The sequence below is a fragment of the Sceloporus undulatus genome, chromosome 1 (assembly GCF_019175285.1).
Source record: "Sceloporus undulatus isolate JIND9_A2432 ecotype Alabama chromosome 1, SceUnd_v1.1, whole genome shotgun sequence".
In the NCBI taxonomy this organism is placed as follows: Eukaryota; Metazoa; Chordata; class Lepidosauria; order Squamata; family Phrynosomatidae; genus Sceloporus; species Sceloporus undulatus.
The window spans coordinates 207,724,623-207,738,923 of record NC_056522.1 but is presented as its reverse complement, the minus strand read 5'-3'; the positions used below and the strand labels follow the sequence as shown (position 1 = coordinate 207,738,923).

The 14,301-nt window shown below is 40.1% G+C and overlaps 2 protein-coding genes across 5 annotated transcripts in view; one reads left to right on the top strand and one right to left on the bottom strand.

Moving 5' to 3' along the window:
- RAPGEF4 (Rap guanine nucleotide exchange factor 4) overlaps window positions 1-14,301 on the top strand; it is a 372,660-nt gene that overhangs the window by 51,958 nt on the left and 306,401 nt on the right. The gene's annotated exons all lie outside the window — the stretch shown is intronic.
- LOC121928848 (neurabin-1-like) overlaps window positions 1-14,301 on the bottom strand; it is a 69,984-nt gene that overhangs the window by 35,991 nt on the left and 19,692 nt on the right. For all 4 annotated transcript variants that reach the window (XM_042464120.1, XM_042464137.1, XM_042464128.1 and 1 more), the window contains exons 5-11: window positions 10,744-10,848; window positions 10,488-10,608; window positions 7,231-7,374; window positions 6,433-6,486; window positions 4,837-5,066; window positions 1,274-1,370; window positions 1,015-1,186 (exon numbers count right to left, since the gene is read on the bottom strand). In XM_042464120.1, the coding sequence (XP_042320054.1) occupies window positions 1,015-1,186; window positions 1,274-1,370; window positions 4,837-5,066; window positions 6,433-6,486; window positions 7,231-7,374; window positions 10,488-10,608; window positions 10,744-10,848 (923 nt within the window). The remainder of the gene's footprint in view (window positions 1-1,014; window positions 1,187-1,273; window positions 1,371-4,836; window positions 5,067-6,432; window positions 6,487-7,230; window positions 7,375-10,487; window positions 10,609-10,743; window positions 10,849-14,301) is intronic.

The window sequence follows — 14,301 nt, the reverse complement described above, 5'->3', positions numbered from 1 at the left end:
ATCAAAGTATCCCCGACAGATGGCCGTCCAGCCTCTGTTTGAAGACCTCTAAGGAAGGAGACTCCACCACACTCCAGGGGAGTTTGTTCCACTGTCGAACAGCCCTTACTGTCAGGAAGTTCCTCCTGATGTTGAGGTGGATTCTCTTTTCCTGGAGCTTGCATCCATTGCTCCAGGTCCTACTTTCTGGAACAGCAGAAAACAAGCTTGCTCCCTCCTCAACATGACATCCCTTCAAATATTTAAAAATATTTAAACAGGGCTATCATATCACCTCTTAACCTTCTTTTCTCCAGGTTAAACATCCCCAGCTCCCTAAGTCATTCCTCATAGGGCATGGTTTCCAGACCTTTCACCATTTTAGTCGCCCTCCTTTGGACACGCTCCAGTTTCTCAACATCCTTTTTAAATATTGGTGCCCAGAACTGGACACAATATTCCAGGTGGGGTCTGACCAAAGCAGAATACAATGGCACTATTACTTCCGTTGATCTAGACACTATACCTCTATTGATGCATCCTAAAATTGCATTGGCCTTGTTAGCTGCCGCATCACACTGTTGACTCATATTCAACTTATGGTCTACTTGGACTCCTAGATCCCTTTCACATGTAGTTTCATTCAGCCAGGTGTCCTCCATCCTATATCTGTGCTTTTCGTTTTTCCGCCCTAAGTGCAGTACCTTACATTTCTCCATGTTGAATTTCATTTTGTTAGCTTTGGTTCAGCTATCTAGTCTATTCAGGTCATCTTGAATTTTGATCCAGCAGTATTTGAAGGGTATATTACCTAATCCCAGCTTTGTGCCAATGCAAATGCTACAGAAAATACTGCACCTCTACATATTTATTCTGCCACTGCTACCTATGCTGAAAAAAATGTATGTCTTTCATTTGTTAGCTTTAAAGCTAAACCTTTAAAGTGAAAAACTAGCTAGGAAGACTGAACTCTTTTCAAGCAAAATCCATAAGCATTTAAGAAATAATGAGATTGTTTTAAAATTCTGTACTTACCAGAAAAATCTAATTTTTCCACTGAAGATTCAATTTCCAGAATATCATCTTTAACTTCAAACTTTTCCGTCAATTTTTCAGGATCTGGAGTGTCAGTTTCTAACAAAATGTTATTTCCAAACATGTAAGGAAGCTTCTCATATATTTTTAATTTATCTTCAAGCTCTGTCATCTGAAAATGTTACAATGCTATTTAAAAGCCCAAGATGAATTTATAAACATTTTTAAAAACTATATTTAAAAATTCACCTTGCCATACCTTCTCCTGCATTGCTTTGAGTTGATTTGCATGTTCCTGGTTCCTCTCTTCAAGAATCTTTTTATGATCCTCTTCTTTTTTCATAAGTTCTACTTCTCTAGTACAGGAAGAGTCAGAATAATAATTTGTAATATATATCCCTTCTATATGAAAAAGGACATTTATTGAAAATTCTTCCTACATTAAACTGAGCTAGTACTGAGTTCTACCTAGCAGTTAAACAAATTTCACAGCACTCTTCTCTAGTTTGCTCAGCTCAATATCCTGTGAGCTTGAATGAACTACCAGTTTTTCTAAGCCCTGAAACACATTCCCTGTTGCAAATATGCCTACACATGTTTAATTTTCTTGTGTATACAGCTGGTGGTAAGTATTCAGTGATCATCTTGTTGTGAAATTCTATTTTGACTTTACTTATATTTAATTATTTATTAAATTAAAATATTTTCATTTAATTCATCCTATATGGCAAGACAATGTACAGTCAAAATCAACTCTTTAAAAGTTGTTTGTTGTTGTTGTTGTTGTGCACCTTCAAGTTGTTTTCGACTTACTGCAACCCTATCATTGGTTTTCTTGGCAAGATTTGTTCAGAGGAGGTTTGCCACTGCCTTCCCCTAAGGCTAAGAGCATGTGACTTGCCTAAAGTCACCCAATGGGTTTTATGGTTGAGTGGGGAATCGAACGCTGGTCTACAGGGTTGTAATCCAACACTTAAACCATTGCAAATGCTTTAAACATGAAAGGAGCTTCCAAGTCACCTTCAAAAGAAACCCACAAAGATCAGAAGGCCTCACTGGTAAGTTACAGCACATGAGCTACTGTGGCTAGGTTATCCTTGTCCAGGAGAGTTTGCAACTTGGAAGACCAACCAAAGCGGCCCCAGGGTATTCAATAGTCACAGAGTCCACCTGGGCCTCCAGTGACAGAGATAAATCTAGACACATTCCCAAGGCACACACCTACTACCCAAGGGGAAGTGCCCATCCAGCACACTTACCCAGTTCCCTTATCTAAGAATCATCAGCCCTGTATAACTTCAATCTTATCAAGATTCAATTTCAATTTCCTTGTCCTCATCTAGCCAATTAAAGCATTAAGGCTCTCATGTAGCACCTTCTCAGCCCCAGCTAATACTTACAGCAAGAAGTACAGTTGATGATCTCACACAGAGTGTCAGAAAATATTAAAATATTAAAAAAACAGACTGGATAAAATATTAAAAAGCAGACTGGATATATACCCCACTCTGTTCCATGCCACCAACCTCTGAAGATGCTAGCCACAGATGCAGGCAAAACATCAGGAATAAATTCTTCCAGAACACGGCCACATGGCATGACAAAACCACAAAAACCTCAACACATCCCTTATTTAAAAAGGGATATTAGCTATGGGTCAGTAGCTCTCATATACCTCTGGATCTAGAGAGACCCTTTTCAGGAGCTGGTACTCTACCAATTTCTTCATAGGGGCAGGCACCTCTCCTTGATATATCAGACAAGGGAAATTGAAAGTATAATCGAGTGGCAATCCGAACGCAATCATGGGGTTTCACGTTATTGCGTGAGAGGTGATCACACACAATTTTGGGCAATAGCAAGCTATTTTCGGGCAATGGGAAGTCAGTTCGAATGCAATTCAAATTCAGGTAAATTCACTGAACTAGCGAATTCATGTGAATGCATTCTGGCCCCACATTCTTTTCATTCGAAATTAAGAGAAATTCCTCCCGTGTGATAAACTCCATAGTAAGGTATTTACCACCTCCCTGGGCCCACCTAATCAATCTGCAGTAGGTCATCTGGCTCCTAACAACCAAGGTACATGGCTAGTGGGATAGGACAGACTGACTGAAGCAATTTGTCCATATCATGAGACCTAAAGCAACTTGAACTGAGCCCAACAACCTTGACCAAATGGAGAACCGGATACCTCCCTAGACACCACCATTAGAAAGACTTGTTACTCAGCAAATTTTGCCTTTCTACAAACTTAACACACTCAATGCCTTACCTTTTTCTGATTAACTTTCTTCAGCTCACCATTCCTCTCTGAAAACTTCTCATTGCTGACGAGTTCTGGATGGATTTTTTGTATGGGAGTAATAATATTGAATTCAAAAGTTTAATTCCCTCTTTCCTTAGTTAGTTTCTCCCGATGCCTAAAATGAAATGCATGAGCCCGAAACAGATAGCAGATGGGGGCGGCTTCTGGCCGTTTTGGGGACATGGCATTTAGACAATGCATGTTCCCAGAGTGCCCAGAAGCTGCTCCAGGGCTGCCTAAGGTAGCTCAAAAACAGCCCCAGAGAAGTGGATCTCTACAACTCCTTGCCGTGGTCCATTCTGAACCACGACAGGAGGAACCTTTGGGGTCACAGCGTATGTTCGGCATAGCCCAAGGGTGATTGGTCTGGGAGCAGCTTATGGCCGTTCCTTCCTGCCTGTCTGTTTCACCCCATGGTCTTCCTGCAGCTACCTGGATTTATGTAACAAATGGCAGACAAACCTCATTGTTGCATCTTAAAAACAAGCAGGCTGTTGCAATGATGTGCATTTGAGGAAATCATGTCTGGTAATAATTACAAATTAACTGGAATTTAAGATTTTGAGAGGGATGCTGGAGTTGCTCAAATCAAAATGGTGGCCCAGACCTCTGCAGCACTGATGCTTAAAATTGCAACCGCTGGCAGAGAACGCAGAAGCCTGAGCCCCCACAGCTCTTTCCCTTGCCTTAGGTAAGTTTAAGTCGGCTTGTTCTTCACCAAAGTCATCTGGCTTTCACTGGGCTCCCTTTGTAGTATTTGTGGCATGCGTTTGAACGGGGGTTGAGCCAGGTCAGTTGTCCATCTGGATACTTTACCCTTTTCGTCCTCCATTATAGTGCCTTCAGAGCCAGGTGTCCTCTTTAGCTCTTTTATTTTCCATTATTATGTTCTTGTTTTCACTTTTACTGGAGGACATAAATATTTTCTTCAATCTGTTCCAGTGGTCTTCCCCAGAGACTTGTTCGGCAGCAATCATCTGGGAGGCTTTTGTCATTTCATGGCTTTCTTTGTCTGTTTTACCTTCCATTTTGCATTTTTCATTATTTTTATCTGTCTCCCGTGTCCTATCCATTTATTATACTGCCTACAACCTAATCCTTGGAGAAGGGGTTGCCTCAGTCAGGTTAGCAGGGCAGGTAAAATAAAACTGAGGGAGAAGGGGAGCTGAATCCCAATGGACTGTAACAGAAAAGAACATAGATTCCTGCCTTGCGGTTGGTGCATGGTGTGGAACCCAGTGAAAGTGTATTGATCACCTCTGACATCCCTAAAATCTTCTGATGCCATCATTTGCAATTTGCTTTTACCGTTTCCATTTTCAAACCTACAGGCTTCAAACTATCCTACATTTTCCAGCTTCCTCGAAAATGAAGCAGTGATATCATTTTTGCTAAAATGACCCCACATTAAGACCCCAAGACGTAGTATATATGCATAGTTTCCATATAGTACATGCAATAAACAACAACACAGATCTGTATGACTTTCTGTAAGAAAATGATAATGAACTCACTTCTGCTGATATTCCTTAAGCAATTTCTTGGCTTTGTTGTATTTTTTCTCCAGGGCATCATATTGTTCCTGAGTTTCCTTAAGATGCTCATTTACTGTTTTACATAAGCTTTGTGCTTCTAACCAATAGGTCTCCAACTTCTTTATTTTTTCTTTGTTCTCATCTAATGTTTCCTGGAGCTGTGATTTACTTAATTCCCATTCAATCTTTTCAGCTTCAGATGCTTTTAACTTTAAAAACAATTAATCACATTATTAAGTATGCTACAATGGTTCACACTTAAAGCCAAACTCAAACTGCAAAACCTGAAAATATATTCAAAATATATGCTTGGAAAATATATCAAAGATCTCTGCCTGATCATTCTCTCAATATACAAATGCTAATCATATTAATGACATAACCAGATTCACCGTTTAAATTTCTATAAACCCATATAGATAAAAGATGTGTACAATAATTCATCTTGCAAGAAATCTTAATCCAGTTTTCATCTCTAGCTAGACTCAAAATAACCTGACAACCTGTAAAATTCAGGGTACTTTCATTGCTTTGGGAAGTTTGATTCACTGCAAAGTTTAAGACAAAGAAACCCTCTTGTGGCCTACTTTAAGAAATTCTATTCTTGTGCTTTCTTTTTATTAGCATAAAGACAGGGATGCAGACTCCCTCAATATGATGTAGAAGAGTCTCCCAGTGAGGAACTGCAGTTCCCTTTCCTTCCCTGCTAAACAGAGTGTATTGAAAGAAGTACATCTCATATTAGAGACAGAACAGGAGTTTCTGTAGAAAGGCCTCTTTTAGCCTGAGATAAGGCATCACACAGTTCTGTCCTATGAATAATGGACAAAGAACAGAAGTTGCTTCTCTCCACAAAGAATGCATTGTCTTGCTTACAAAATGGGATAGGGAAACAGATATGGGTATGTTGAAAAGACAGGAAGAAAACCAAACTATTGAACAAACACATCTTGGCCTCAACCTAACAATGTATGCAAATATATAACAAGCCATATACCCTCCCTCCAAATTACAATAAAGGTCCAGAAGCTGTCCCATATGGACATTCTGTATTTTGCAGCAAGCAGACAGCATGAGAAAAAAATGTGGCTACCTCCAAAGTCAGATGCACAATATATATAGCAGCACTGAGTTCTCTGTATATCTGTGGATCACAGCGTTTATGTCATCATTTTGCATCTGGCTAGGAGAATGTAACCAGATGTTTCTTTGATCCTGCCTGCTCTCCACAAAGCACTGAATGGTCTTTCAAGGCAGCTTCAAGGTCTCACAGTAGGTTGGAGGGAGAGGGTGCACACTGTGGAGGAAGGGAATGCCAACTCCCACAGTGCTAAAAATGGGCACCTTTATGCCTAAGGGACACTTACACATGCATATACCTCTAACAGAACTTCAGCCCTTATTAACAAAACACCGAAAGAAAAATGAAATAATAACTCTTGAATAAATAATGAACTAACTTCTTTGTATGTGCTTGGTTTTATCTTAGTGGTATTTTGTGTAGTCAAACCACAGTTTTACAAACACCTAATAGGAAGCAAAACAATATTTGCATTTTACATATGAAAAACTTACCTTTTCCTTAAGCTGGTTAACTTCAGCAGTCGTAACTGCATGTTTTAACTGTAACTAAAAAGGATACAAAAATATTGCTGAATGGGGAAAAAAAGTGGACATTGCTTTTGTGAGACTTACCATTATGTTTTTAAAACCCTCCCAGCATCTATCAGTAGAAAAAATACACTAATAAAATAACATGAGCTTTTACCTTTAAGAAATCCCTTAACAAGCTTATTTTGAAGATCTGGCAATTAAACAAAGTTCTTTTACACACACATTGTTTTAGATTTCATATTAGAAACCTGACAAAAGTTTTACCTGCTAAACAATAGTATGTAAATGGCTAAGGAAAAAAGTTCATTACAGTGATTTTCAAAGCAGTGAACACACTACAAATGATTTCCTAAAATTTTGCAATTTGAGTGCTGCTTTAAATGCAAACAGAGAATGAACAAAAATAATCAAAAAGTCCCTGAATGCAAACACTCTTGTGGAATAGATTTTTTTTTATTATTCCAACTTATAATTTATACCCTGGTTCAAAGCAGCTGAATGAAGATGTTAATAATGAATAGGAAAAAATATATTTCACCTATACTAATTTGCCCTTTTTATGAAATCCATAATCTCAGAAATGCTTTGCTAATAGACTGGTTTTCAAAAAGGAATGGCAAAATCAAAAAGTTATCAGTCTACCAACAACAAAATTACTGTCTTCCATAACATAACCTGTTTAAAATATGGCATGTACAGAATCCAATGTAAGAGATCTCTTATTTTTCATTTTACCAGATAGCAGAAACCAGACTGTACCTCTTTAAATTTTAGCAGAAACTGTGTGGAATCCATATCTAATGGCAAATTGATATCTTCATTTTCAGGAAGGTAAAATACTTCCACAGATTTTCCATGTAAATGTGACTCAAAAGAATCATCTTCATCATCATAATCATCATCCTGTAAAGCAATTAAATACTATTTTAATGAACCTGAATACAGTACAACCTTTTAAAACAGAAATAAAATCATTCCCAGAACTCAAGAAATACAAAAGCAGCATTATTACTATATTCATGCATAGTACATTTCAAGTTTTATTCCTTTTGTGTAAACTTAGAACTTTTTTTGTAAATAATTTGTAAATAATTTCCATTTAAATTGTTTAAGTACTATTTTTGAAATGATATTAGATCATTATGTGATTATGAAACCATTAGAGCTCTAAGACCTTCTGCAGAGACCCTTCCTCTGTGGTGAGAACAGGGGAGAAGGCCTTCTCAGTAGCTCTAAAGAGGCGAGGATGGTCCCATCCTTCCTCTTCTTCTGCCAGCAGGACAACATTTTCCTATTTTGTCAGTGTTTTAGAAATTGACTGTGATGAGCTTTTAATGGTGCACTATGCTATTCTCTGGTTTGTATGTAATTTTAATGTATTTTAATGGTTCCAACTTTAGAAATTGTTCAACTGACTTTTTTTTAAATTTATAATTTTATTGTGTTGTTTTTAAACTTTTAATCTATAATTTTTGTATATTATTTTTTGGTAAATTGTAAGCTGCCTTGGGTCCCATTACTGGGGAAAAGTTGTGATATCACAATTAATAAAATCATCATTTTACATCATTAGCTAGTTTCATGCATTGGGATAATAAGTCAATCTTTGCTTAGCAAATCAAGTGTAAAAGGAATATGCTGGTATATTCAGCCTAACTGCTCTCGTTTTGCTCCTCCTTTCATGCCAATAAGTAAACAGACCAGGGAACTACAATTAAGCCAAGATGCCCATTGCATCTAATCCAGAGACCAAGGTGCGTTACAGACCGCCCCTTTGGGGCGGCCTGTAGGCGGACCTTTCCCCGGTGTATCAGGGCCTCAGTGGCTAGAACGGCAGCCGCTGAGGCCCCAATCCGCCGCTTTCCGGGCCGTGGGGAAGCGGCAAAAGGCCGCTTCCCCGCAGCCTGGAAAGGGGTGTCCTTGGGGCTTCAAGCCCCAAGGACAACCCACGGCGGCGGGGAGGAGGAGAAAGGGGCCGCCCTTTCTCCCTTGCGTTACTGGGCGCAGCCGCCTGAAAGCTGCGCCCAGCGACGCAAACCAGCGACACAAACCAGGAAGGAGCTCCGAAACGGAGCTCCTTCCTGCTCCACACAAAGGGTGCATTAAGTGCCCTCGTGCGGAGCGATGATGTCACGTCCGCGCCACCCCGTACAGAGGCGGCGCAGTCGTGACGTCGTGATGGCGGCCCCCATGTAGATGGGGCACCGCCATTTTGTACGGACTCAGTCCATACTAGGGTTAGGGGGGTGCGGAAGCACTGCCCCTTCCTAACCCTAGTACGCACTGAGTCCGTACTTAAAGGCCCGTTTGTAACAGGCCCATATGAGCCAGCATTCATAAACCAATTTCAAAACAGGACACTTTGGGCTGAGCGTGCTAACATGGTACTCAGAAGAGTCAAGGTTGGACAAGCCATGCTTGATGTCTTATGGTGACATACAGCCACTAATTTAATGCAGGGGTAGCATGTATTGAATGTTACCTACACTCTCCTTTATTTAAAGTCCAATAACGCCTCAAAAAGACACACAATGATTTTGAAGTTAGTTGTTGTATGAACTGCAGTACATTACCTACATACAAACATATATATGCAAAAGCTTACACTAAAAACAGCTACTACTATTATGATAATTACAACATCCACCTTTTCCATCAGAAGTAGGATTGAATGTGGCTTACAACATTTAAACAAATGTGTAAGATATTTTGCATTGAAAGCCAGCAACCAGTGTCCCTTGAATCAAATTTAGCAAACTGGAGAGCATCACTTCTCATCTCCTCAATGACCATCAGGCAGAGGAGGTGAATAAGAAAGGATTATACATAGCAACAGAACTTGCTACCTGCATATTTTATCTGCTGGTGGTCAAGGGACTACTAGCCCAATAACACTGATTCAATTCTCAAACAAAACTCCTCCCAAAAAATGGTTCCTGTTTAGTAAAAACATAATTTATTCACTCAACTACCTTTCCAAAGAAAGGTAAATGCTAGTTTTACTGAAACCTATTGAACATGAATATGCAACAACTGGGAGTCATTCTTTCTATTAGCAATGCCCAAGAATTTTATGTATGATCAAAACAGCACAACTGGCAACAAAATCTGCTCAGGGGAACCTGAGTGCTTGCAGAAGTACAAAAAAGGTATAGAATAGCCTGAACAGCTGTGTCCAGCACCACATCAAGAAACAGATTGTTATTATATCTTTATATGTATACATCCAATAGAGAGAAATGTGGAAGTGAGAAGGCTGAAATTGGAAGTACAGTGAGCAGTGGGGAGGAGGAACAGATGAAACATGGAGAAGATAGAAGTAGATGCACAGGAACAAAGCTGCAAATCAACAAAGAAAAGTGAAAAAGAAAGGGGGAAAAGGATGTGAAGAAAAAAAAGAAAGAGGCCAGAAAAATGAGTGTGTCGTGTACACAGGGGACAAACCATCTTTAGCATTTCCTTGGTCTTTTCTGCAGAGCTTCTTTACACCTAACTGGGCATTACTCCAGACTACTCTCTAACCTCCTGAGCAAATATCTGAGTTTCAGAAATAGGTGCTTGGATCAGCAGAAATGGAGTATCCTCACTCTGCTCCCAAACTCTCCTGAGTACAAAGCCCTTATGCTGCTCTTTTGCCCTGCCTTCTCAACCTACATTATTTGGCTGTTGCCCCTGTCTATTGCCCTCTCATCCACCCCAAAACCTCACCATCCTCCATACTGGCTACCTCAGTCCATGGTCACTCTACCCCAGTCCATGGTCACTCTACAGAGGTGCAAAGGAAAAGATGCACACTGGATACAGTTACCAGACCACAGTTCCTAGTTTTGCACTTAACAGGTTATATAGTGACCTAGAGACACCTGCTAACTGGCTACTTAAAGATAAATATCTTGATAGAGGCAGGAATTCACAGCAACATTTTATAGACAGTCCAACATATGAATAATATAAATGTAATGTTAATTTTAAAATTAATTTTATTTAATTTTAATTAATTTTATTTTAATTTATACCTGTTCTGTATCATCTTGGGCATATTGCTGCTCATATAAACATCTCTCTTGTTCCAATGTTTCACTGATAAGACGAGCTACTTCACTCTGAGTTCCTGGTTTTTCTCTGCCAATTAGAAACCTAGAGACAGCAATCACCAGTCAGTTACTTCATACAATATAGTTTCCTATGCTTCAACAGAAAACATCTTAATATTTCCCTTTCAGCATTATTAGTAAAGAAGTCTATCTGGTTATTTTATGAAGATAAACATACCGGACGGTGCCTTTTGTATTTTTTAGTACAGTTGCAGCAAAAAATTGGGTAACCCCGACAAGACTTATACCATCAACTTCAACAATCTGATCATTTACTTGGATTCTGAAAGGCAAAGAACATGCAGCATTAGACTCTACACAGAACACTGTTTCTGAGTCAAAAAGTATAATAAAAGGCATGTTTGGCCATTGCATCCCATAGGACTCTTGCCTTGTGATATCAGCCAGGGGTACCCCTTCACAACAGAATGTAGGAGCTATACTGACGTGAAAATATCCTTCCTGTAAATCTATTGAGATTATCCAGTTGTTGATCTCTAGATCTACAGTTGGCAGTTTTCATTTTGAATCTCTGATAACTCAAAAAACATTTAAATATTTAAGAGTATCATTGCTTTTTGAGACTGTAAATAATATTGACTATATCCCCTTGGATCTTTCCTGAAAAGATACCTCCTATATTGCACCAATCTGCAGATGATTCTGTACCTCTTTCAGTATTATTCTCTTCTCCTCCTTGGAACTGGAGATAGAAGGTAGCTACTCCTTGGTCTTTGTGTAAAAATAATCTTATATCCTACTGTCATGACCTATATCACCCACTTGCCTGATGTTATCCACAGCCATAGAGAGCCAAACTGCAGAAACCTTCCCCAACTGGAATTCCTGTATTGCCAATATTGCCAGCGACAACCTCTACTGGGTTGGCTCACCCCTCTCTTACTTTGCTGGTAGACCTGTCTCTTCTGATTGACATCTGCTCCTACCCCATGGTCTTCCATACCTAAGCTTAGGGGCAAAACAGACAAAAGGAAGGGGTGGCGCACACATGCTGCAGTCTCAATTCCCTTTTTCCCCACTACAAAGATCTGCTCCTTTTTCATCCAGCAAAAAGCCAATTTTTCATGCCCTGCAGTCTTGAAGCTAGCTGCAAGGTGCTCTGGCGGCATGCTGTGTATAAATGCCGCACCACCAAAGTGTCCTGAAGCTGCCCATGTCTAAACAGCTGGGTGGCTTGAAGACATCTTGGATGTGTGCAGTGTATAAATGCCATGACCCCAAACCTCCGGGAAGCCAGCTTTTAGAGCCGGTCTGTTCAGGCCCTATGTCTGTCTTCCAAAATTTCTACCTCCTCGAAAGGAATCGAAATTTCTTCTATTTTGTTTTCTTTCGTCTCCCCCCCCCCCCCCCTTAATGGCGGAATTCATTTTTTTTTTTTTTTTTCTTTTTATCCCCCCCCCCCTTTCAAGCCTTCTCTTCAAAGGGAAGATGTCCAGTAAATGGCACACAAACCATGTTAGACCAAGATTTTTGGTCTGCTTCCCAGTGTTTTAAGTAGACCGAGCTCCTTACTACTGTAGTTGGTGTTATACTTTGAGCCACAAAAGCTGCCAAGTCATGACCCGCATATGCAATAGATTTCAATCTTTTTTGTATACTTTGCACTGCTCTAGCTAAATCCTGCTCCTCAATGTCTTTTGCATCTAAAATATGCTGAGACCACAATAAGTCAGCTTGTGAAAACATTAAAGCAGCAACTGAAGATTGAATTGCCAGTGCAGATGCCTCATGAGCTCTTTTTGGGGCCGCCTCCATTCTATGCTCATCCAGGTCCCTAAGCACTGTATCTCCTCTCTTTAGGAGCTACCATGTGGAAGGGGCGCCACCATTTTGTACGGACTCAGCCCGTACTAGGGTTAGGGGGGTGCGGAAGCACCGCCCCTTCCTAACCCTAGTACGGACTGAGTCCGTACTTACAGGCCCGTTTGTAACGGGCCCATGTAACCTTTCTTATAGGTGTACAATCTCTGTCTATGTGTACAATCTGTCTATATGTCAAAAGACTCTTTGTGTTCAAGCCTTTTGGTGTAGGTTCTTTTTATTACTATTGCCACCTTGTTTCTACTTTCTGTTTTTATCCTTTTGTATCTCATTGTAATCATTATCTAACTCTAAAGTTTGTAATGCCCATTTAAGTATATGTTTGAATTATTCTATATTAAATAGCCTTAAAGACTTTATTTCCTTCTCTGTTCCTGGACTGGCCGAATAGAGATGTCATCAACAGAAACAGAAAAGGAGTACTGAAGGGTGGACCTAGGTGGAAAGACAAGAAGCTCCGTCTTGGACATGTTGAGCTTCAAATGCCGATGGCGCATCCACTGCAAGATAGCTGTGAGACAAGATGAAACTTGCTGTTCAAGCCCCAGAGAAAGGACAGGGGTGGAAATATATAGCTGAGTGTCACTGGTGTACAGACGATAGGAAAAACCAAAAGAACTGATAAGTTTTCCTAGGGACAATATGTAAAGAGAGAACAGTAGGAGACCCAAAACAGAGCCCTGGGGAACTCCAACAGATAAGGGAACAGAGGACAAGGTCTGACCCCCTGTGACCACTGCAAAAGATCTATCTGACAAATAAGATTTAAACCAATCAAGAACAGAGTCTGAGAACCCAAGGTCAGAAAGTATATCAACTAGGAGACAATGATCCACGGTGTCGAAGGCCACAGAGAAATCAAGAAGAACGAGAACAGAATAAAGGCCTTTTGTCTTGGCCCGCAAAAGATCGTTCAAGATCTTTGTGAGGGCCGTCTCTGTAGAGTGCCGTGGGCAGAAACAAGACTGAAAGGGATCTAGAATGGAGCTGGCTTCAAGAAACTCAAGACAGCGAGAATAAACAACTCGTTCCAAAATCTTAGAAAGAAAAGGAAGAAGAGAAATCGGATGATAGCTAGACAAAGAAGAGGGATCAAAGAAGTTTTTTTCAGAATTGGGGAAATGAGAGCATGTTTAAAGTCCGAAGGGAAGGAGCCTGTAGAGAGAGAGAGATTAAAGATATAGAGAAGCGAGGGCAGAAAAGAAGGGGCTATACAGATTAGAAGATGAGAGGGAATTGAATCAAGAGAACAGGTTGCAGGTTTGGAAGAGTTCAGCAGCATGGGGAGTTTGTCCAAAGAAACAGGAGGAAACACAGAGAGTTTTTTGGTTGAAGCTGCCAGAAGATTAGTGGTACAAGACAAATCAGGAAGAACTATCTCAGATTGAATAGTGATGATCTTAGTGATAAAATAGTTTGCGAAATTGGTAGGGAAAAGTAATGAACAGACAGGGGGGAGAGGAAGGTTTTAGCAAAGTGTTGAAGCAAGAGAACAAATGCTGCAGGAGCCTCTCGTTGGCGCAGTCTCGATAATTTGTAATAATTCTGTTTTGCCATGGACAGGGCACATGAGAAGGATAAAAGGATGAATTTATAATGAATAAAATCATCCCACTCCCTGGACTTTTTCCAAAGATGTTCGGCCGTTTGAGAGCAGGACCAGAGTAACCCAACAATGGAAGTAATCCAGGGCTGAAGCTTAGTCATAGAGGAGGCTGTGCGAACAGATACAGGGGCAAAGCTGTCAAGAGTAGAAGAAAGAGTGGAGTTAAATAAGACTGAGTCCCAGTCCTGGGAAAAGAGCGGGCTACAAATAAATATAATAAATAAATAAAGACATAGCTGAGTCAGCAGAGTAGTCTCCCCTTTGTTTTCAGGGAAGAGATATTGCAGA